This window comes from Taudactylus pleione, unplaced genomic scaffold (genome assembly GCF_031769625.1).
Source record: "Taudactylus pleione unplaced genomic scaffold, aTauple2 ptg000026l, whole genome shotgun sequence".
In the NCBI taxonomy this organism is placed as follows: Eukaryota; Metazoa; Chordata; class Amphibia; order Anura; family Myobatrachidae; genus Taudactylus; species Taudactylus pleione.
Genome location: NW_028284428.1, coordinates 13,513,693 through 13,538,721, shown reverse-complemented (window position 1 = coordinate 13,538,721; position 25,029 = coordinate 13,513,693). Strand labels below are relative to the sequence as shown.

The 25,029-nt window shown below is 44.9% G+C and overlaps 1 protein-coding gene across 1 annotated transcript in view; it reads right to left on the bottom strand.

Annotated features, from left to right (window-relative positions):
• Positions 1–24,409, bottom strand: part of POLA1 (DNA polymerase alpha 1, catalytic subunit) — a 477,386-nt gene extending 452,977 nt beyond the window's left edge. Inside the window, exons 1-2 of the mRNA XM_088451643.1 lie at positions 24,254–24,409; positions 17,576–17,700 (exon numbers count right to left, since the gene is read on the bottom strand). Coding sequence (XP_088307769.1) covers positions 17,576–17,698 — 123 coding nt within the window. The 5' untranslated portion in view covers positions 17,699–17,700; positions 24,254–24,409. The remainder of the gene's footprint in view (positions 1–17,575; positions 17,701–24,253) is intronic.
• Between the last annotated feature and the right edge of the window lie 620 nt (positions 24,410–25,029).

Sequence of the window (25,029 nt, the reverse complement as noted above, 5' to 3'; positions counted from 1 at the left end):
CAAGCGGTGACCACGCGACTTACCTGTCCCCGTCGATCCGGCAGCAGCCCAGGGATTCCTCCAGAGCCCGGCTAGTACAGACTCTGGGGTCCCGCTGCGATCCCCAGATCTGTACTGGCGTCGCAGCGCCGGCGGGGTGTAGGAGCGGCAGCTCAGACGTCCATTGGACAGTCTGATGCTGCCGCTCTGAAGAGTAGTAAAAAATAATAAAACAAAACTCTTTTAAGCTTAGGGGCTGCTAAGCAGCCCCCCTGCAGTAACGGTGACCCAACTCCGGCCGGGCACCAACTTAAACTGAGGTGCCTCTGGCTGGGGGGCGGGGTTATAGGGAGAGTGGACCCAAGTGCATCCTGGGAGCTAAAAGCTTTAACTGCGTGGTGCCCGGATTTGGTTCCCAACCTATACCCCAAGGTCAACCCTGTGGACCCCCTATGGACCCTGAAATAGAAAATACTAACATGCAAGCTTAGATGTTTAATCGGGTCTTAAACCAAATATCTACCAACAACAACAGAGATGGAAGGGTGAATTCAATTACATTGATGTTCCATCACGTGCTATGGACAATGTGCAGTGCGCACATTGCCTGTACATGCGGAGGGGTGGGAGATAAAATGCATGATGTACGGGTGATCGACATTGACACATTGCCTACTTCACACAAAGCCCTAACAGCGCATCGCCTGTTGTTCACCTACATTGCATTTGTTTGACTTGTCACAATAATATTTACTAAGGAGAACCACTTGAACGAAATCATGTAGTAAGTCAACAAGTACAAAACAAGAAAAAGAAGGAAAAACTCTGTTTGGTGAGCACTCTTATTTTAGAAAATATTGATAAATTAATACATAACTTTTATTGAAAAACTATTCGATTAAAAATATATATATTATTACCGGCAGCTGTATATGATAACACAAATCAAATATGGTATGTCTCACATAGAAAATAGGTGAAAAAATACAAATAACCAAAAAGTATAAAGACATGAAAAAGAGAAAATTTATTCAAAATGTTGCAGGGTTTGGCACTCACGGTAACCACGATTTAGCTGCTGCCGGTCCCCTCACAAATCAGAAGATTTAAGTTGCAGAGGAACAGCACTTAATGCATTAATACAAGGATACTGCAAAGGCAGGCTTAGTACATCAACTTTTCAGTTCTTATTGATGCAGTATTCTTGTATCAATGCTTTGAGTGCCGCACCTCTGCAACATATTATATTATATATTCCATAGACCAAAAACCTTACAGTTTCACATGTCCCATTAATGCTTCTTAGACATGATCTGAAATTTCACAAAACCTTCTGAATTTGTGCAACTCAAACTAAAAAAAGCAATGAAATTACGATCATTAAGGCTGACGCTTTAATGGACGTGTTCCTTGCGCAAAACAGATATGGTATGTCATCACACCCTGTGGTTAACTGCCGATTCAGCACTCACAGAATGAGATTTCTGTCACTCACAAAATGGTGGAGCTGCTAATTCACAGAATTGTGTGCTCATTGGAATACACAGATGCAGTCTACGCAACTGAGGTCTGAACAGTTATGTGGCTCCCACATCCCACTCAGTGCCCACAATCTTCCCATTTGTTTACCACAACAATCCCACTGGATTCCAACATCCTTGTCACTCCATACTTCCATCTCATTTAGAATACACATTCAGCTACTTAATTTCTAAAGCTATTATACTCTGTCTATGCATGTACACTATTTTGCCTCTATGCTGGTATAACTTCCCCAATATCTACAGCTGTGTGGTCTCCTAACTGTGCTAGTTCTTTATACTCTCATCCGCCCAAATCTATCTTTTGCCATCCACGCCGCCCTGTCTTCCTGCATCCGCGCTACTCTGTTTTCTTCCATCTGCACCACCACTTTCCCCCTAGTCACACCACTTTGTCTTCCCCTCATCTGTGCCACTCTTTCTTCCTCTATCTGCAGCACTCTGCTCCCCCCAACCGTGGCAAACTGTCTTCCCCCTTATCCGCACCACTGTCTTTCCCAATCTCTACTGATGTGTGTTCTCCAATTGTGCTAGTCTGTATTCTGTCATCCGTTCCAGTCTTGTTACAGATAAATCATGCGTGCTTAATAGGTAAGTTAGCAGCTGTCCCATTGAGTGTAATCAGATAACTGATTACCACTCTGTTAATAGAAAAAGGGGGGGTTTGGACGCGCTGGTAATAAAAAAAAATATAAATGAAATGTAAATATGGATAGATAAATGTTAGTAAAAAATGAACAAAAATGAAAATAACATGTACATAAGATGTAAATAGGACCGGTAATTGCTGAGTAAACAGTGGGCTAAATATGATACATTGAAACACAAGGATGTTTATAGCTCTTTCATTGAAAAATATGTTGTGTTAGAAAAATGTTTAGCATAAATTTAGAGGCTAAAGATTTACCAAACAAAGAAAAAGGTTTCTGTGCCCGTTTTTTGGAGTTTGAAAAATTATGCACAGCAGAAGCCAAACAGTGGTGGGAGATCACCACATTGAAAAGATATCTGGAATGTGATTTAATACCAAGAGGTTTACAAATACATAAGAACCCCACCTTTATACCACACAATACACAATTTTACAGTAACTGGAACAAGGCCCTGGAGAAAGTATCTATGGAGCTTATAGAATTAATAATTAGAGACAGGAGTAAATCCTTACAAGAAATTCATGAAAAAATAAAGAAATATGAACTTGAATTTGCACCAGTTAAAAATATGGAGGATTACAAAAAATTTATACAATTTACTAACAACAAAATCTATGAACTGGAGGGAGAAATCAAAGAAAGGAAAAGGAGAAAGTTTTGGAGGTACTTAGAAGACAAAAAAAGTTTATGACCCTACAATCTGTACAAAAACTTCTAAAACAGATACGGAACAGAATCATCCAATAAGAAATTAACATTTCAAGCAGCAAACACGCAAAACACTGAAGAAACATTTACTAAAAACACCGGTACACCCACAGAGGAATAGAATTTATTTACCATTTAATCAAAAGAATTTCAGCTACAATAAATCCCATCAAGCAAAAGAAAGTTTACAGATCAATCGATCAAGGACAGCCTTTGAGATAGGAAAAAAGGAAGCTATTAAATATAATGAAAAAGAAGCCTATCAATTAACACAACAAATCGAGAACCTTGACCCAAGAAACATCAAGCCAGAGAACACTAGTATGAAGAAGAGATCCAGACTATCCTTAACGGAAGATTTTTTAGAATTCCTGGAGAGTATAGACGATCCAGGAATCACCCCACAGTGGAAGAAATTGCGAAGAAACGTAATCGAAGAGGAAGGAGAGGAGGAAGGGGATTGTCACAAGGGAGAATCAAGCCAGATGTAACATACCCTAATATATCATCAAAAGCTAACAACGAAACACATGGCATATTTAACCTTAGCTCGATGGAACTTACAAATGACCAACTCAACCTCCTCAAAAAAGGACTTAAATTCGCACCTCAATCTACACCTAACAAGTTTGAAATACACATAGATCTAAAGAAATTCATGAGGAAACTTTGTTTGAAAAAATATTTTCAAAGGAACCCAATTGTTAGAAATTTTAGGGAAAACAACAATGAAGAACACACAGTCCAACAAATTCAACACACCCAGCTTAAACCACAAAGCAACTTTTTTCCAAGCCATATGAAGGGACCCATATTAGAAACTTTTCAAAAACTTGTGGAAGCAGACATTGAGAATATACCCACCAAACCCAAAATCAAAATGAACTTGAATAAAGGAGAAAAGAAAGCCCTAGAAACTCTCAGAAAAAATAAAGACAATCATTAAGGGAGCAGACAAAGGTAGAGGACTTGTCATTATGGATAAACATAAGTACATAGCAGAAACAGAAAGACTTTTGTCTGACTACTCCACTTATGAAAAATTGGAACAAGATCCAACAGAGGCATACAAAAGAGAATTAGATGAACATTTGGAAGAAGGTCTGAATTTAGGCATTCTGAACAAAAAAAGAATGTGAATATTTAAATAATACTGCACCTAGAATACCAGTTTTTTTTATCAACTACCCAAGCTACACAAGGATTCCTGCAATCCGCCGGGAAGACCAATAGTATCCGGGATACAATCCCGGTCATCAAATCTTTCAGGTTATGTGGATACTTTTTTGCAACTATTGGTAACCAGACAAAGGAGTTATATCAAAGAAACCACGGCGGTATTGCAAGACCTTAAAAACATCATATGGAAAGACTCTTTCTTTTTAGTGACCTGTGACGTGAAATCACTATACACATGCATACGACATGCAGATGGATGTGCCCACACGTACCATTATTTGAACCAGAGGTCGGACCTTCCGAATTCACAAATAAACTTTATAATGAGCAGCATAGAATTCCTGCTAAACCATAATTATTTTTGGCATCAGAACCAATTTTTTAAACAAGTGACGGGGACCGCGATGGGCAGTCGCTTCGCACCAAGCTATGCGAATCTCTTTGTCGCCAAGTGGGAGGACGATAAAATATGGCACAACCCATATAAGGATCATCTAAGACATTGGAAGAGATTCATAGATGATATCATCTTCATCTGGGAAGGAGATGAAAACACTAATAAAATTCCTGACGTACTTGAACAACAACGATCTGAATCTAGAATTCACCCACAATTACAGCAAGAAACTAATACAATTTCTGGACTTAGAGATTTATGTAGAAAATAACAGCTTACACACACAAACCTTTTTTAAAAAAGTAGATTGCAACAACTACCTACTATCGTCAAGTAACCATCACCCCAAATGGATTGGTAATATCACAGGGGGACAATTCCAACGTCTTAAAAGAAATTGCACAAAGAATGAAGAATACAAACTTCAAACAGAACTCTTGAAGCAAAGATTCTTAGAAAGAGAGTACTCAGAACAATTAATAAAGAACAGCTTAAAGAAAATTGAGAAAATTAACAGAGAGGATTTATTACAATACAACAAGAAAAAAGAAAACCCTGCAAATTTGGTGTTCATCACACAATATAATAGCTATACAAAAGGCTTGGAACAGAGTCTTAGAAGACATTGGCATCTACTTCAATTCGACCCAGAAATAAAGGATCTGATTCAAAATAAACCAAAAATTGTATACAAAAGAGCACAGACACTCCAAAATATGCTGACTGCTAGCTGCATCCCACCAGACAAAGCACCATCTACCACTATACAAAAAGGATTTCATTTCTGTCTAAATTGCAAACCGTGCAAGGACACTGGAACCATTAGCACCAAACCAATAAAAAAATTCTGCTCCAATACCAAGAATGTGGAATTCGAGATCAAACAATCTAAATTGTAACACAGAAGGTGTGGTTTATCTACTGGAATGTCCTTGCGGCCTCCAGTACATCGGCCGCACCATTAGGAAGCTAATAACGAGGGTCGGAGAACACAAATAATATTAAAAAAGGCTTTACAGCACACAGTGTGTCAAACCACTTTTTATTACACCATCAAAAGAACCCAAGAGGGTTTAAATTTACAGCAATAAAGAAAGTTGAGAAAAATTGGAGAGGACGACAGTATGTGGAGAAAATCTCTAAATCTGAAACAGAATGGATTTACAAAATGGGTACCCTCCAACCTAGAGGTTTGAATATTGACTTTGATTTAGGAGCTTTTCTGAGGATTTGATTTGCATAATACAAACATTTTAGATTTTTACATTTAAATTTTACACTTAATTTTAAAATAATAATTTTTAATTCCATCTTTAAGACCTGGCAATTACCTTAGTAACACTGATGCGCTTAATTAGTGCCATTGACGAAGGAACACATGTAGCTCTTTTATTATATATATATATTATATATTTTTAATTATTTCATTTATTCACATTTTTCAACTAATAAAGATTTATTTGTATTTATTCATTTTTAACACATTTAAACACATCAGTAAGGGCGCACAAGAAAAAAAAAAAAAAGAGAATCCAGCCACTAATTTACAAGTTCTAAAGAAAGAACCAATGAGAGCATCCCAGGGGGGATTTAAGAAGGCTAGATTCCTGTTGACAGACACCTTGAAAAAGTCATTCAGTGACGAAACGCATTGGTGTTAGAAGATCCATATTGACAACACAGACAGACAGCAGGAGCGTAAACGGCAGCAGGAACCCCGGACTTTGGTTTTCTACACAGAACCAGGAAAGGAACATAGCCGGGAGAAACTCCAGCAGGACGGCCACAGCGCAGAGCACGTAGCCAATCATAACCCACACCGAACAGCTGCTAACAGACCTTGTTTTGCACCGTCAGTAGGGTGAGACAGGGTGAGTAACCAGACCGCTGCTCCGCTCTCAGTGTAAAAGATACGGGACCGCCGCAACTCACTTACCATTTTCCTAACACAACATATTTTTCAATGAAAGAGCTATAAACATCCTTGTGTTTCAATGTATCATATTTAGCCCACTGTTTACTCAGCAACTGCCGGTCCTATTTACATGTTATCATTTTCATTCATTTTTTACTAACATTTATTTATCCATAAAAAAAATGTAAATGAAATTTAAATATTACCAGCGTGTCCAAACCCCCCCTTTTTCTGTCCGTACCAATCTGTCTTTACCCATCTGCGCTGCAGTCTTTCCCCATCCATGCCACTGTGTACCCCTAACCACGTCTCTTTTCTCCCAAACCGTGCCTTTCCCCTGCATCCGCACCACTGTTTTCACCCATCTGCATCACTTTGGCTCCTTCCCATCAGTGCTGCTTAAGCTTCCCCCCCCTGTCCACGCTTATATGTCCCCATGCACACCGATCTGTCTCTTCCCCATCCACTCCACTCTTATCCCATCTATGCAGCTCTATCGTCTGCTCAGACCTCAGTTGCATAGACTGCATGTGTGCATTCCAATGAGCACACAATTCTGTGAATTAGCAGCTCCACCATTTTGTGAGTGACAGAAATCTCACTCAGAGTGCTGAATCTGCAGTTAACAGGGTGTTATGGCATACCATATCTGTATTGCGCAAGGAATACGTCCATTAAGGCGTCAGCCTTAATGATTGTAATGAGACAATGATCGGAACTGAATTGCTTTTTTCAGTTTGAGTGGCACAAATTCAGAAGGTTTTGTGAAATTTCAGATCATGGTCAAGAAACCTTAATGGAACATGTGAAACCGTAAAGTTTTTTGTCTATGGAATTTCATAGATTTTTTTTTAAATATATTAACTATCAGGAATAGGAAGTGCAAACCGGGCCACTTGTAGTGGAGAGGGGCAACAAAATGGTACACTAGCGCAGGTGGAAGAGGGGCCAGCACACAGGAGGTAGTTTGGGAGTTATAGAATGCGAGACGGCTGCAGGGGCAGGCTGTAGGCATGCGGGATAGTGGCAACAGCAGTGGTACAGAGCAGTGGCAGCGGTGCAGTGCAAAGGGGGCATCAGTGGGCGACAGAAGGTGCGCATGCACCTGAGAAAATAAAATCAATAAGTCACAGATGCACGAACACAGCAGTGAGATCCATCTATGTTAAAAATTGAATGTGTGAAATAAAAAAAAAAAAGGCACTGGGCTTTTAACGGCCAGCCATGGTTATGCTTAAATACAGGGGGACAAATGACGTAGGGGTCCCCTGTACTTAAGCACAACCAGCACCGGGCTAGTCAGTACCAGCCCTGGTTGCCAAAATACGGGGAACAAACGACGTAGGGGTCCCCGGTACATTGCGCAACCAGCACTGGGCTGTAATCCGGTCCTGGAAATAACAAGATATATGGTAAGAACTTACCTTTATCATCTCGGTTTCTGCGAAGTCCATAGGGTTGACCTTGGGGTATAGCTGGATCTGGATCCTCGGGCACCACGCAGTTAAAGCTTTAGCTGCTCCAAGGATGCACTTGGGTCCGTCCTCCTCTATACCCCGCCCCTGAGCCTCAGGCACCTCAGTTGGTAAGCAGAAAAGGCCGGAGGAGGAGACTAAACAGAGAGAAGGAAGACTGGAACACACAAAAAACCATACTCACAGAAATGGGAGACGGAAAACCGGTGACCAGCAACACAGCCCATTTGAAGCCAGGTGCGTCAGGGCGGGCGCCCTGTGGACCCTATGGACTTCGTAGAAACAGATAAAGGTAAGTTCTTACCATATCTCTTGTTTTCTACTTCAGGGTCCATAGGGGGTCCACAGGGTTGATCATGGGGATGTCCCAAAGCAGTTCAACTAAGGGCGGGGACGCTCCTGTGCAGAAAGGAGAATCCTGCGCCCGAAGGATGCATCCTGAGATGCAAAGGTGTCAAACGCATAAAACCTCAAAAACGTCTGAATGGAAGACCAAGTGGCTGCCTTGCACAGCTGAACAGCGGAGGCACCACGTTTAGCAGCCCAAGAAGGACCCACAGACCGAGTGGAATGGTAAACGTTCCTGTATATAAGCCTCCCTAATAACAGAACAAAGCCAACGGGCTAAAGTTTGTATGTTGGCAGGCCAACCCCTCTTATGAAAACCAAAGAGGACAAACAAAGAACCGGACCTTCTAATTAGAAGCAGTCCAATCAACATAAATTCTGAGACCACGGACAACGTCCAACGAAGCCTTGTCAGCTGTAAGATCAGGGGACTGAAAAGCCGGCACCACCAGTTCCTGATTGATGTGGAACTTAGAGACAACTTTAGGCAAATACGCAGGACGAGTGCGAAGCACTGCTCTGTCCTGGTGAAAAATTAAGAAGGGGGGACTACACGAAAGTGCCCCCAACTCGGATACCCTCCTGGCCGAAGCAATTGCCAGGAGAAACACAGAGATCAACCGACTCAAGAGGTTCAAAAGGAGGTCCCTGCAGGATCCGAAGAACCACCGCCAAGTCCCACGGAGCCACAAAAGGGAGGCTGGATTCTAAGAACACCCTGGAAAAAGGTGTGAACGTCAGGCAGTGTAGCGATTCTACGTTGGAACCACACAGACAGAGCCGATACATGAACCTTCAGGGAAGCAAGACGTAAGCCCAGGACAAGACCTGACTGCAGAAATGCCAAAATCCTAGAAACCATGAACACCTGAGGATCAAAGTTTCTAGACTCACACCACTGAAAGTAAGTGTGCTACACTCTGTGGTAAATCCGTGCAGAGGCAGGTTTACGCGCCCTCAGCATGGTACTGATGACAGAGCTTGAAAAGCCCCGGGACCTTAAGACGGCTGTCTCAAGAGCCACGCCGTCAAAGATAGCCGACCCAGATCTGGGTAAAGGCAAGGCCCCTGAGACAGCAAGTCCCGACGCTGAGGCAGAAGGAAGGCAGCATCTACGGACAAGCTCCTGAGATCGGAGTACCAAGGACGTCTGGGCCACGCTGGAGCCACCAGCAGAAACGTGCCCCCGTCCTGTTTGATTTTTCTTAGTACCCGAAGTAGCAGGGAGATTGGAGGGAACAGGTACGCTAGGGGAAATGTCCATTTCACCGACAGCGCGTCTACCAGGCTTGCACCTGCGTCCCTTGTCCTTGAGCCGTACACGGGTAACTTGTAATTGTGACGGGAGGCCGTCAGGTCCAACTCCGGCAGTCCCCATTTGTCCACGAGAAGTTGAAACACCTCTGGGTGAAGCGACCATTCCCCGGGATGCACGTCGTGACGGCTGAGGAAGTCTGCCTCCCAATTGAGGACTCCCGGGATGAAGACTGCCGAGATTGCTGGAAGGTGGCACTCCGCCCAAGCCAGGATCTGAGACACCTCCGACATTGCAGCTCGACTGCGAGTTCCTCCCTGGTGATTGATGTACGCCACCGTGGTGGCGTTCTCGGATTGCACTTGAACTGCTCTTCCGTGAAGAGCGGTGCCTGACAACAGCAGAGCCCTGTACACAGCCCGCAGCTCCAGCAAGTTTATGGGAAGAACTGCTTCCTGCGCAGACCAACGGCCCTGAAGGGACAACAAGCCGGTCACTGCCCCCCAATTCCAGAGACTGGCATCTGTTGTGAGCAGAACTCAGTCCGGGATCCAAAAGGGGCGACCCTCGATGAGATGAGCTGGCTGAAGCCACCAAGCTAGAGACTGGCGCACTTCCGAAGACAAGACCAGCGTCTGGGATCGGATCCGGTGAGGTAACCCGTTCCATTCCGATAGAATCTGCCTCTGCAGGGGCCTGGAATGGAGCTGGGCAAAATCCACCATGTCGAATGCCGACACCATGGACCCTAGGACTCTCATGGCCGAGTGGACCGACACCCTGGCACTGCTCAGGCAACTGTGTATCCGCAGTTGTAGGGAGGACACCTTTTCCGGAGCCAGGAAAATCCTTTGCTGATGAGAATCCAGAAGGGCTCCCAAATGAACCATGCGTTGTGATGGGATCAGAGATGACTTCTTCCAATTTATCAACCACCCGTGTGCCTGAAGACAAGCAATGGTCAGGTGGAGATGTCGAAGAAGTACCTCCGGGGAGCTCGCCAGCAGAAGAACGTCCAGATACGGCAGCAGCCGTATACCCTGGCCCTGAAGGCGGGCGGCCATAATAGCCATCACCTTGGTGAACACCCTCTGAGCCGTGGATAGGCCAAAAGGCAACGCCCAAATCTGGTAGTGATGTTGCAGGATAGCAAACCTCAGATACCGCTGGTGTGCAGGTGCTATGGGCACGTGGAGATAGGCCTCCTATATATCCAGGGAGACCATGTAATCCCAGGGTTCCATTGCCAGAATGATGGAATGGAATGTTTCCATCCTGAATTTGGGAACCCTGAGGTATTTGTTCAGAGACTTCAAATTCAGGCTAGGGCGATGAGAACCATTGGGCTTCTGTACCAGAAACAGAGTAGAAGAGTACCCCGTCCCGTGTTGAGACTGCGGATTGGGAACAATGACCCCTGCTTGTAGCAAGGATTCTATAGCTACCTGAATCTGGGAAGCTTTGGTCTTGTCCAGAGAAGGACTCGTACAAAACAACTGGTTCGGCGGCCTGAACTGAAAGGACAGGGCGTACCCCTGAGAGACTACTTCTCGAACCCAGGCATCCATGGGTCCTTATGTGAGGTCCACAGAAAAGCCCTTCCCCCACACACCTATCGGGCCGTAGGAGAAAAGGGACAGGTATAAGCTGACAGTAAGTAGAAAAAGCACAGACAGGCAGCACTAGCAATATGGTGCGAACACACTGGGCGATAAAGTGGACTGAACGATAACGATATCGTTATCGTTCAGTCGTCCACTTTATCGTCCATTTTTAAGCCCAGAAAGATGAACGATGACGAAGACGCGCGTTCCCGCGGGTCGTTCGTCATCATCGTTCATCGGGCTGACATGCAGGCCAACCTGATGATCTCGTCAGGTTGCTGCATGTCAGGGAATGCGGGAGAGAGCCCGGCGCTGAACGATATCGTTAATGATATCGTTCAGCGGCTGTGCTCAATGTCATGAACGACATTGAGCACAGCCTGCCAAGGACAACACTACACGATATCGCTCAGGGAGCATATCGTTTAGTGTGTACCCACCAATAGTAACATACAATGCAGAGAATATGTTATATATACTCACTGCAACCTCCCAGATTCAGTGTCTGGGAGGGCTATAGCGCTGTGTACACTGTCCTCACAGGGGAGAGGTACGCAGAGGGACCGGGTAAGCACCGCCTGGGAGATCTTCTGCGTTGATGCCAATAGAAGATGGCCGCCGGAGAGCTCAGAGGAGGAGTGGCCACAGTAGGAGCAGCTCAGCGACGCCAGCACACACGAGAGAAGGCGCGCTGAGCTGAGGAGAGGAGCCGCTAAACCAGGGAAGGCTGCCTCCCCTGGCTAGTGTTTAACCCCAGGGATGCCGGTTCCCTTCCGGTCCTTACACCCTGGTGGTCCAGCGGTCACGCGGGGTATTCCTGTGAAGGGGGAGCCCGCCGCTACTAGAGCCGCCGGTCTGTCCCCAGAGACCAGCGGCAATAGACTGCATTTTCCCCGCGAGCAGCGGAAGCAGCGCTGCACGCGGCTTACCTTGTCCCCGTGAGCCCGGCAGCAGTCAGTGGGAGGTCCTGGAGCCAAGCTAGTACTGACTCCATGGTCCCGCTGCGATCCTCAGATCAGTACTGGCGTCGCAGCGACAGCGGGGATGTTGGAGCGGCAGCATGGACGTCCAGATGGAAAGTCTGATGGTGCCGCTCTGAAGATAGAAAAAATAAATAAATATAATCTTCATTTTAAAAAAATTTAAAATAAGCTTAGAGGCTGCTAATGCAGCCCCACTGCGCCAGGGTGACCCGACTCCGGCCGGGCACCAACTAAAACTGAGGTGCCTGTGGCTCGGGGGTGGGGGTATAGAGGAGGACGGACCAAAGTGCATCCTGGGAGCAGCTAAAGCTTTAACTGCGTGGTGCCCGTCGTGGATCCAGATCCAGCTATACCCCAAGGTCAACCCTGTGGACCCCCTATGGACCCTGAAGTAGAAACAGGGGGGGAAAAATAAGTAGGGTCCCCCTGTATTCTTCAGAACCAGCACCAGACTTTTTCTAGCGGGGGGCTAATGCCACAGCCAGGGGAGCGCTTTCACCAGGCCCCCCAGCCAAAGCATTAACCCTGACAGCTAGTCAGCCCAGGCCGGGGATCCCTGGGGACCGCCACAATACAGGGGTCCCCCTCTCCAGGGCACCCCAGGCTGATAGCCCGGGGCTAACCCCAGCACCCCTGGGCGTTGGGTGCCGGGTTGATTGTGTAATGTGCGGTGCATTTTAAAAGACTTTTCTTTTGCAGGTGAACTATAGGTCCCAGCAAGCCTCCCCCGCATGCTGGTACTTGGAAAACCAGAAGAACCAACAAGCGGGGAATTTTGGGCCCACTGGTACCTGTAAGTACACCTGTAAAAGAAATATTAAAATGAACAGAGACCGTTTTTTTAAAATAAAATACATTTTATCTGAACCTTCACCTAAGGGGCGGCAGCCTTTAAGCTCTTTTTCATAGCTACCGCCACCCCAAAATTTCGGCGTCTTCGTCTGGCGGGCGCCAACCTGCCAGGGCTTCGGCGTCTTCGCCTAGTGAGTGACAGCCTGTGTCAGCTTATTTTCGTGGCTGCCGTCCACTAGGACTTCCGGTGTCTTCGCCTGGCGGGCGCCAACAAGCCAGGGCTTCGGCGTCTTCTCCTAGTGGGCAGCAGCCAATTAGCTCTTTTGCATGTCTGCCACCTCCCCAGGGCTTCTGTTGTCCTCTCAGCCTGTGTCACCTCTTTGCATGGCCGCCGCCCACTAGGACTTTCAGCGTCTTCTTTCTTCAGGAGCTCCTCTCTGCTCCCTCCCGGCCGTCGGACTGCCATACTGCCTCCTTGCGCTGGCAGCCCATAAGAACCGTGATTGGCTCGCGGTGGCCATCTTTGAAATTCATTAATGGCGCTGAGGCGCCATTTTTTTAAATGGGCGCCGCTGCCGTACTCGGCAGAATGGCTGGCAGGGTCTGGATCCTCTCTAATCCAGGCCCGCCGCCAACACTGCCAGGTCCCACCATCCGCCGCTGCCAGGTCCCGCAGGCTGCACCATCACCGCCACCGCTGTAGCCCGCAAATGCCGCCGCTGCATGCTCCGCCACGCCCGCTTGACCACCGTCGTGTCCCGCTTACGACCAATTCCATTGCCGGGTTGGTCCACCGCTAAAGCCCGCAAAAGGCAGCCATCTTTGTACACCCAGATGAAGCCACAGTAAGAACACCTGCTGGAGGATCCTACTGAAGCTGCGCAACAAGTTGAAAAGTCCTACCTCTACAATGGTGCATTCTTGAGGTAATAGTTTAAAAACTGTAACTTTCTAATTTACCTGAACCCCAAAACCACGTACACTGGAACAATAGTTACCTAATAAAACAAACCCCAAGTCTTAATTCTTCCCCTACCCTGAGTTATGGCTTCCCAAAAATCCCCCATAGAGAACGCAAAAAAGTCGTCCTAATTGAAAATGTCAGAAAAAAGTGACAGTTGGAGTTTTAGATTACTCCCTAATCCTAATTTTTTTATGTTTATGCCCTTAAATTTGGCACGCAGCACCGAGCAACAGTTCTACCCGGCCGTGCCAAATTTCAGCTCGGTACCTCCAACAGCTTTTGAGGTGTAGCGCCTTAAACACCATGCCCCCCCCCCCTTACGGAATTCTGTATGGAGATTTCCGTTTTTTAAGATGCAGCCTTAATATAAGGGCACGACTGTGCCCTTATAATATATACACATACATACAGGGCTCGACAAATCCCGGGGGCAGGTCGCCATGGCGACCATATTTTGCTACCTGGCGACAAGAGGTGGGAGGAAGCAGATCGTCAGCCCCAGCGGAGATTCATGAGTGTGACTGTAATGTGGCGGACAGACACTTGCAGAGTGCATGCAGTGAACGCTGCCGATTCTGCTGAGCCGACTCTTCCTTCTCTAAACTGCGGCTGTATAGAACTCGTCGGTAAGAGGATCTATTCGTGACCGGGACTGGGGGCTTCAGAAGGGGAAGCCGAGCACTGACATGGGTGCGCTGGCGCGGGTTTAGCCGAGGAGTGGCGTAGCTAGAGGGAGTTGTTAGAGGTAGCCGAGCAGTGGTGTGTTGCTGCGGGGAGTGGTTTGTCCAGTGGTAGCTGTGCAGTGGTGTGGTCACTGGGGGTGATTTGCCAGAGGCAGCAGAGCAGTGGTGTGGTTGTGGGAGATGGTGTGCATGGGGGTAGCTGAGCTGTGGTGTGGGCGTGGTTTGTCCGGGTGTATTACTGTTTGACACCGTTTTTTTTAATTAATGTAGTCTGCTATAACGGGGGGGGTGGAACTGTGCAGAGCAGTGGCATGGCTAGGTGAGGGGCCATTTTGTGGACTATAGTGTGTGTAGCTGCAGCAGCTGAGTAGCACGCAAAAAGAAGCGATCCTCACCCCACTGTAATTTAATTGATGTGGATCCTAGTGAATGGCATAATATGTATTTTGTCCTACTGTGTGCCATAATATGTATTTTGTCCTAGTCTGTGGCATAATGTGCATTTGGGACCTACTGTGTGGCATAATGTACATTTGGGTCCTACTGTGTGGTATTATAAGAAATGTGGTCCTACTGTGTGGCATAATAAGAATTGTGGTCCTACTGTGTGGCATAATGTGCATTTGGATCCTACTGTGTGGCATAATGTGCATTTGGGACCCACTGCATAGCATATTTTGAATTGGGGGCAGGTATGGGCATGTGTTGTGGTTTGATGGCACGTGGGGAGGTTGAGGGGCATGTGTGGTGGTTTATACAAGTTTTCTTATATTTAGGTTATGGACGATGGCCTGGCTCCTAAACTTTGAAGCTGGCTCCTAGATTTTTCTAAAAATTGTCGAGCCCTGATTTTTATATATATATATATATATATATATATATATATATATATATATATATATATATAAATATAACGTTTCGGGGCAGTAAACCCCTTTGTCAAGGTGAAATATATATATATATATATATATATATATATATATATATATATATATATATATATATATACATACATACATACATACACACATACATAGCGGCTACGATAAGTATTGAACATCTCAACATTTTTCCCAGTACATATATTTATGATGGGGCTGTTGTAATAAAATTTTCCCCAAATGACAGCACAAATCCAAACAATCTAGACATGCAAAAAAATCAAACCATAGATGTACATAAATTAAGTTATGTGTAATGATGTGGAATGACACAGGGAAAAGTATTGAACACATGAAGAAAGGGAGGTGAAAAAAGGCATGGAAAGCCAAGACACCAGCTGAAATCTATCAGTAATTAGAAAGCAATCCTGCCCCTTGTCAGTGCAAATTAATATAAACTGGTTCAGTCCGAACTGATGGCCTATAAAAAGGTGTCTCATTACCAAGGTGTCACACAAGAAACATCGCATCATGAGTTTTGGCAGCACTAGGGGGACCTACACAAAATTAGGCAGGTGGTTTTAATGTTATGGCTGAAGGGTGTATACTGTAACAAACCTGGTTCTACCTCTAAACTGCATGTTCACCACCATTTCCATATGAATTCATAGGGCGCAATTCAATTGTTTTCTCGAGCTCAATCTACCATCTAAAGTGACGGGAGATCGCAGGGCGATATTCAATTGTTTTAGAATATTGCACTGTTCGCGCCCAATGAGGTCTGGTTTAGCCTGGTAAAACGGCTAAACGCAACGAAAGTGCTGAGCGGTGGTGCGAGCTGAAATGCCAGCGCTGGCAGCTGATCGCGCCAGCAGGAGCAACAACTGAATAGCTCCGTCGTGCGCGAAGGTGGGACAGCTGCCGGTGGAAACAAATGAATTCCGCCCATTGCGTCCAAACTCTGTTGTATTGCATGGCTATTAATATTGAATATTAATGGTTATGCTGTTTAATTGAAGTGCCCTGACATGCATTATATCAAGGGGGAGTGAAAATATTAAGCTGTTAATAATATAGGAGGATATTTGAAGCTCAGGATGTCTTCCAGTGCCTAAAACTGCACTGATCGGAAGGCACAGGCTGATATGTACCAGTGGTGAGGCGGGCAGAGCTCCAACGGAAGAGCAGTGAGCCAGAGGATCAACTGTCACACTGCACCTGCACTGACAGTTACTCATTTCCTCAAAGCACATTTTTATATGCCTTGGTCTCCAATGTTGGTCTGCAGAGATTTCTGCTCGCCAATGATTTCTGTTCTGCAGGGATTTGGGAAACTATACTGATTTTAGTCCTGTAAGTCACTCTGCTCCTGATATACCCCATTCCAAACAGTCAGAGACAACGGCTTCCTGCACTGTCATTTACTCCTAAATTGCATTGTTATTCAGGTATGAATGACTTCTGTGTTGTCAAAGCTTTCCCCCTTTAGTATACCACATTCAAACTAAGTCTATGCAGTTGTATGTGACATGTTTCAGAGGAGGGCTTCCAAAAGCCTTTTCATTCTCACTCCTAATGGAAAAGCAAACAACATTGTTTATACCACAGTGTTGAGATAACAGTGTCTAAATACTATACTAATACTATATAAATGGATAGATAGGTAATTTTTAGGGCTAAAACCATGCTAGCAAACAGTGGGGTCCTTTTCAGGATCAATGGAATGGGGTTATAGGCAAGGACAATGTAAAAAATGAAGGCTGCAGAAGGTCCATTCTTCAACCCGGGCAACACTCTGTATCCCAGCTAGTTTATAATAAACTATCATATTAGTGAGGGTGAGGTATATGTTAAACGCTGTAATGCTACTGTTTTTCATCTACCAAAGTATGCAATTGTCAGTTTTTTAATAAAATAAAATTGATTTTTCCTGGGTTTGTTTTATAGAATTGTATTAAGTTCACTGTACTATATATTAGTAAAAAGGGGGTTTTCCCTGAGCCAACCCCTACAGGACACACGGTCATTGTAAACCAGATGGCTTAGGAGGTACCTGTAAAAAATAAATAAAAAGGATTAAGCATGGAAAAATCATCTCCGTTAAAGTAAATCTTTATCTACAACAACATACAGGCGTGCAAGGATAACATATGCGGGAATAGCTTTTGACAGCATAATGAAGGCATGTAATCTTCATAGCATATGCAAAATAGGTTACCTCATATTTGACTTTTTCACCAGCTTTTGCTTTTTTCAATCGTTCCAAGGCTTCCTTACGTCCTTTCTTCTCTGTTTTTTCACGTCGTGAGCGGGACGCTGCAAAACTCCCAGAGTCTGCCATGTCTGAAGAATAAATTGGGCAAAATCAGTACAAAACTTGCGCAGACGTTTTTTACTTTAACCCAGGGGTTCCCAAACTCGGTCCCCAATGCACCCTTAACAGTTGAAATTTTAAGGAATCCACAAGTTCTAAAACATGGTCCTCAGGACCCCAAACAGTACATGTTTTTCAGGTCTCCTCACAGGATCACAAGTGGAATAATTAGCTCCACCTGTGGATCTTTTAAAATGTGTCAGTGAATAATGAATACACCTGTGCACCTGCTGGTGACCTGTAAAACATGAACTGTGTGGGGTCCTAAGGACCGAGTTTTTGAACCACTGGCATAATCAAACTGACTGAGGTACAATTAAGATATCCTGAAAACCTGGGACCTGATTCAGAGATGTACGCTAACCCGATGGTTAGCGCACATCTTCAATGTTTTCTACTCTGCGCTTGTGCAGAACCTGTTGTGTGCATGTGCAGAATGGGTCCTGCAATAATGCAAGGAGTTCCCCAAGCATCTGCCTGATTGACAGGCAGAAGCGTTTGGTGGCTGGTGCGGCAACGGCCTGAGTTCCTGGAAACAGGGAGGGGGTCCAGGTCAGGCTGGGGGTAAGCTTCAGCTACAGCAGCCTGGCCAAAGGGGCAACCATCAGTCGCGATTGTGATTCCAGGCTGTGACCTCGGTCGCAGTGCTGGGATCGCAGATGCAGCTAGGAGGTTTCTGTTTCCTATAGACACCTCCTGCTGCATTTACATTTCAGATAAACGGAATTGCACAGCCGCTTGTGTGCATCTCTGCAATTATGGCACTACATGTTGGTAGCTGCTCAATCACTTCAGTAATATCACTCAGGTGCATGTAAGGGAGGCGTTAGTCTATACAAGAAACAAAAAAACTACAGCAATACGATTGAAAAACTACATGGTGTTAGAAATTTCAGAGATCTCAGTTGCATATATTTGCAAAGATATGGCTAAGCCTCCGGGCCGCGTCACGGCGTCTCTGAACCCCCAAAAAAGATGGCGAAGGCCAGCCACCCCAGTGAAGCACACCAGTGAGAGACTAAAGTGTTAGTATGGGTTAATGAGAATAAAGCAAAAACTATGTGTTAATGGGTGATACATAGGTGAAAGGTGTAATTAAAATGCTAAGAAAATAAAAAATATATATATATATATATATATATATATATATACACACACACACACACATATACACACACACAATAAGAGAAAGAAAAAATAAATAAAATAATAATTTGAAGGTGTTAAAGTGCGCCACCCCAGCCATACCAACTACTAAGGGGCACTGCATCCCAAACCCTTCACCTGCAATTATGTCCATCACAGAATCAGGGCCCTGGCGTGCCTTAAAGACAGAGCTTGGGAACCACAGCTTTAACCTCTCTCTTTCCAATAGCAGTACTTTGGTGTTTATATATATATAGCGCAGGGACATAGCACTCACAACTATTTCCACAGTAGCAGACATCAGATATAGTGGCTCCTAATGACAGCCTTAAACTTGTAGTGTTGGATCTCCCAGAGTATGGAAAGCAGCACAAAACTTAATAAACAGAGGTCCCAACTACATAATAGCAGAGGAGGGACCCCATTAAAGTACTAGTGATGGGAAGGTATGTACTACAGGGGTAAAGTGGAAATCCCCTTTCATATCATATACACATTAGTGAACAAATCTTCAACTGAAAATTTATAAACACAAGAAACATTTACTTTAAATTGCTATACTTCTTGCAAAAATAATGAAGATCTCCAGTTAATCTTCACTGAGATTTTGTAACACTGCACATTTTCCCTTGTTAAGGTGCATACACACGGTACGATCTGTACCACCAACGACTTATATCTTTCAAAAATATATTTCAAAGATACCGTTCATATGGTACATACACACGGTCACATATGTCAGATGAACGATATGAACAAATTTTCCAACGATTTGAACGATTTTACAAACTAATTGAACGATTGAAGGATTTGTGCCTGTATGAAAATGAATGAAATCTGACTGCAAAAACATCAGATGTCAGATATCGTTATCTGACAAACAGGAACGAACATTATTCATCGTTGCAGGCACACATATCAGATTTTCTTTCTGATATGAATGATTGCACGATTGTTCAAATCTGAAAGAAAATCTGACTGTGTGTATGCACCAATAGATCTTTCAAAGATCTTTCAGTGAGTCTTCCTGCCACATCTCTGAACAGGGAAAATTGACGATATCGTCCAAGTTGGCCTGCATGCATGGACTATGAAAGATATCTTTATCATCCATGCGGGAACGCGCATCGTTGGTCGAAGGTCGATCGTTCACTGCCTAAAAAGTGAAAGATATGAACAATGTTTTGTTCAACGATATCGTTATCATTCATATCGTTCAGGAAAATCGTCCCGTGTGTATGCAGCATAAAGGCACACATCCAGTAGATGACAGACAAAAGACTGCATTTTACGACATTGTAATCATGCAGTCGTTTGTCTGTCTGATGTGCCTTCACTGAAAGAGCAGTCCTTCAGTGAAGGCACATCAATCATCTGCAAACATGTTGAACCTGACCATATCGTCAGGTTGTACAACATATCTGTACGATGACAGATGTCTAAACGACCAGCAGGAGCGCGCATCACTGGTCGTGTTAGACATTTTTTAAACAATCGAACGATAACGTTCAATTTAATCGTCTAGTGGATGTGTGCCTTAACTCAGAGGAGCACAAGAAAATGTGTGATGTTGGGGGTACAGTCATTTTCAATGATGTGTGCAGATAACCAGAAAAGTATTAATAATACTTTCCAACTTGCTAATCTAATGGTGCATATACACGGTCAGATTTGTTGTCAGATATGAACGATAATGATTTTAAAAATCGTTCATATCTGAAAGAAAATCTGACTTGTGGGCCTGCAACAATGAACGATGCGCGTTCCCACATGTCAGATAACGATATCTGACATAGTCTGTGTTTGCAGTCAGATTTTGATGATTTCATTCATTTTAATAGTCTGAAATCGTTCAAATCGTTGGTAAAAATGGTTCATCTGACAGATCTGACCGTGTGTATGCACCTTAATGAAGAACAAAAAAAACTTTATTCCATGGATACATACACTCCGTCAATTGTAGCCGCCGCTGCAGAGCTTTTATCCTCTCACATCTCCCCCATTCCTGTCTTCTTCCGTCTCCCCCCTCCTGACTCCCTCTATTCCAGTCTCATCCCGCTTCTGTCTCCCTCAATGCCCGTTTTCCCCCTCATCTGCCTCCCCATGACCCTTTTTTCCCTCTCCAATCTCACGGACGTCTGAAAGGTTGAAGTCATAGCAGAATATTTATCCTCTCACATCTCCCCCATATTCCTTCCTTCTCCCTCTATTCCCGTTTTCCCCCTCTTCTGTCTACCCTTATGTCTGTCCTCTCCTATATCCCATGTTTCTGGAGGGTACCGTTCAAGGGATCAACGAGTGGCTGTGACAGAAGTAGATAGACAGGGAACAGATTTTCACAGCAAAATTCAATTACGAGTGTATGGCTCAACTCTCGAGTAATTGCGACTATATGCCACACTTAAGGTAGCTCCAAACTTGAAAGAAACCAATCAGCTTCTGTCATTTAATTAGCACAATCTATGAAATGACAGATGATTAGTTGCTTTGGGCAACTGCTCCATTTTCTCTCTCCAAGACTTGACACGGGATGTAGTTATGAGACCAGGGGACGCGATGCCGCCAGTCTAAATCTTGACAAGCAAGCCCGACAAGGGACTTAAGATAGGCGTCGAAAAACAGACACCTATCTTAATCCCCATGCTGGAATATAGAAGGATGACTGCTCAAAGTCCGGGGTGACCTCAGCGTTAGCTGTGGGGGAGGGTTAGCGTTAGATTTTTGTTTTGTTTTTTTGGGGGGGAGGAGGTTAGGGTTAGGCACAAAGGGGGGAGACTTAGGTTTAGGCACCAACGCGGATGGTTACGGTGTGTGGGGGGGTTTAGGTAGCATAGCGGGGTTAGCGTTAGGTTTTGGGGGGGTTAAGTTTAGGCACAAAGGGGGGAGACTTAGGTTTAGGCACTAACGCGAAGTGTTACGGTGCGGGGTGGTTAGGCTACAAGAAGGGAGGGTTAGAGGGAGGGTAGGTATACTTACCCGACCCGTCAGAATACCAGGGGTATTTTGACAGTAGGCATCCCAACAGCCAGCATTAAATACAGATTCCCTTGACACATCTCCCCCAGAGTGTAGTTGACTTGCCATACTAGTACATTAATGTACTAGTATTATGTTTACTCTAGGTCAGTCGCCGGACCCAGATAAAGGGCACTCTGGTGTACACCTGAAAAGGGGGCATGTCTTTAAGACTTTTCACACTCTTGGGGGTGTATCCGGCAGTTCCGGACATTTTCGAGTTGCCCCCAAGCTTTCCCTTCTCTGTGAATAGATTCTGGGCGATCGCTACACTGCAGTTTTCGCCACCCGCAGGCCACTGTGGCCCGCATGTGGGGACGGCACCCGCAGGCAGTTTTAGTGGAGCGACCCAGCTGCTGACGCCAGGAAGGTGAATATATGCAGGTGAACGATATATCGGGCAGTTGTTCAGCGGATCGTGCAGTGTGTACAACTATATATTTGGAGGTCGTTCACCGGGTCATGAAGTGTGTACCAACCACCCGATATATTGTGCCGTCATACCATCGGGTGTCGCATTGGCAGATCACCTAGTGTGTACCCAGCCTTAGATTTTCCTTGCATCTCAACAAATGGCTGAATGGGCATAGCTGGGTGACAACATTGCTTTAGCACCTAGATTAATGATGACATGTCGAGGACGTGTAGGTAAATTGCTGCCTATATTGAATTATGGGAACAGAGAAATAAATCTGATTTCAGACTAATTTCTTGCACAAATGATAGGGGGAGTGCCAAGTGCGTGCACATTATGACGACAGCTATTTAACCAAATGTATGGACATTTGAAATACGGTAAATTTTAGAATTAATTCCATGAGTATAAAGCTAGTAATTGCGGTCAACTTGCATGTAATTCTGTATCGGTCCCCCATGTTCCAAAGATACTTCTCAAGCCAGTTTTGAATAAAATTGACGCATTCTAACTAAGTAAGCAGGATTACATGCTTAAATAACATAACAGTCAAGTTGCCTACTATAAAAATGTTATACAACCGTGGTTGCCAACCTTAACTGAGGTGTGAGCTACTTTAGTAAAATAAAACCTCCTGAAGAGCTACTAAAATTGTAGAAAAGAAATCTGGCTAATAACCAAACACTTGAAGGTCATTTAATGAAAATTAAAAAATATATATATGTTTCAGAGAAAACAACAATGCATTTAATTATTACAGTGATATTGTTGTAGTTTGTAAATAAAATTTAAGCACAGGCACATTTCACTGTTAATTACTGGTTCCAAGGAAACACATGCAGTAGAGGAGCAAAACATACTGTATAGGTAGCTGTTGTGTGATTTTTGGGTAGGGCTGGGCAGGAATCACTTGTTCCGCCATAGCGTAGACACCATGGGTGTCTTTCAAAGGGAAGGACGTCAGGTGATAGCTGTACAGGTTGCGTCAATCACCTGACATGCTTCCCTGTGGCTCCACCCATGGCATCGACACCACGGGGGAGCACGTGCCAGAGGTCACTTCCTAGTTTACTCGGCAGTACTGTGTGCAGCTAGGTGATCTACCAAAATTAAGACCACGAGCTACCGGTAAGGTCGAGAGCTACAGGTTGGCGACCACTGTTACACAACATTCAAATGTGCACTCTCCTGTACAGCACTATGCAATTCCCATGGGAGCAGGTGCTTTACCCAGAGTATATTATACAGATCAGCGCTACTTAGAATGTAAGCTCTCACGAGCAAGGACCTCTTCCCTAGTGTGCTTCTCTTTACATTTTCTGCTACTCTTTACTCCCCATTAGGGCACCTAACATGTGACTGCCAACTCCCTGCTGCTTATTGTGAGTGCTTTAATCGCTATTGCAGCAATGTATATATATCGTGTCCTTGTCCTACACTGTAATGTACTGTAAGCTACTTGTTTCTTGTTCACCTATTAGTTCTATGTAAGGCGCTGCGAAACACTTGTGGCGCCATATAAATAAAGGATAATAATACTTAAACCAAATTCTCTTTTAGCATCACAAAAACAACAGAAAAGGCACAACTAAGACACTGACACTATTGCTATGCACTGCCTCCCTAAGGGTCACTCGTATCTTTATTCATGATGCACAGCTTGCTGTATAGTAAGGGCCCTGATGGTTGATGGGCATGGAGCCCCCGGGAAGCAATGATAGAAAGTTTCCTGATGTCATAGTAAGATACATTCCCATACTGTATATAAGCATTAGACAATGTTGGCTATGGCGCTGCGTGGGAATTGCGGGGCGTGCTGAGAACCAGTCTGCGGGTACAGCGCTGAACCCATGTCATGGGTACAACACCCTCTGCCTGGGGTTTGCTATATACCCTGTACCCTCCTTGGACTACTGCTAGCATTCCCGTCTCCCCGCCCCCGTTACCGTGCTGAGGCTGTTTCCGCCGGACACACGGGCCGTGCTGCCGCTATCAGCGCCGCCGCTGCTGTGGGTCAATGACGGGAACAGTGATCCTGGCGCCAAAACAGACGCAGCACGGGCAGCAATCGAACTGGCGCGACTGGGCTGACCAATCAGGGGAACGACGGAAACCGATGACAACGAATCATAGCAAAGCGTTTTCCTTGTGTGTCCTTACCGTGCGTGCGCGTTCCGGAGCCGGGCGCGCTCTCGCTGGGGTTTAGTCAGTCACTGTCAGGGATGAACCGAGGCTGAGGTGGACTTGCATGCATGTATAGGGTGTATGTGTAGTCTGCTCTCTGCTGCCCGTGTATTGTATGATGTTACTACAGGATAACATATTTAAATGGAAATACCTTATGTTTATTGGGTTTCCCCTGTACAGTATATACATTACTGCTGTCATGTGTGCTGCATGTTCTATAGCAGTTGAAAATAGGGATAAGATGATACACTGATAAACAGTTGCTTCTTTGCACAACCATTTTTAAAGGGTTGGGTATGATCTGTTGATTGTCGACATTCATTATGTATAGTAGATTAATTAAATTTTGACAAGTTATGCTGGGCATACACGGCCAGATAAAATGCCTGTCAGACCGACAAACATGAAGATTTCTCTCACAGTGTATTCGGCAGACATCTGCGCTCCGCCCCCGGGGGAGGAGACGTTTCCCTGTTCCTTCCATAGGAAGGAACACAGAAAATGTCTGTCTGTCGGCCGCGCTGGGCATACACTG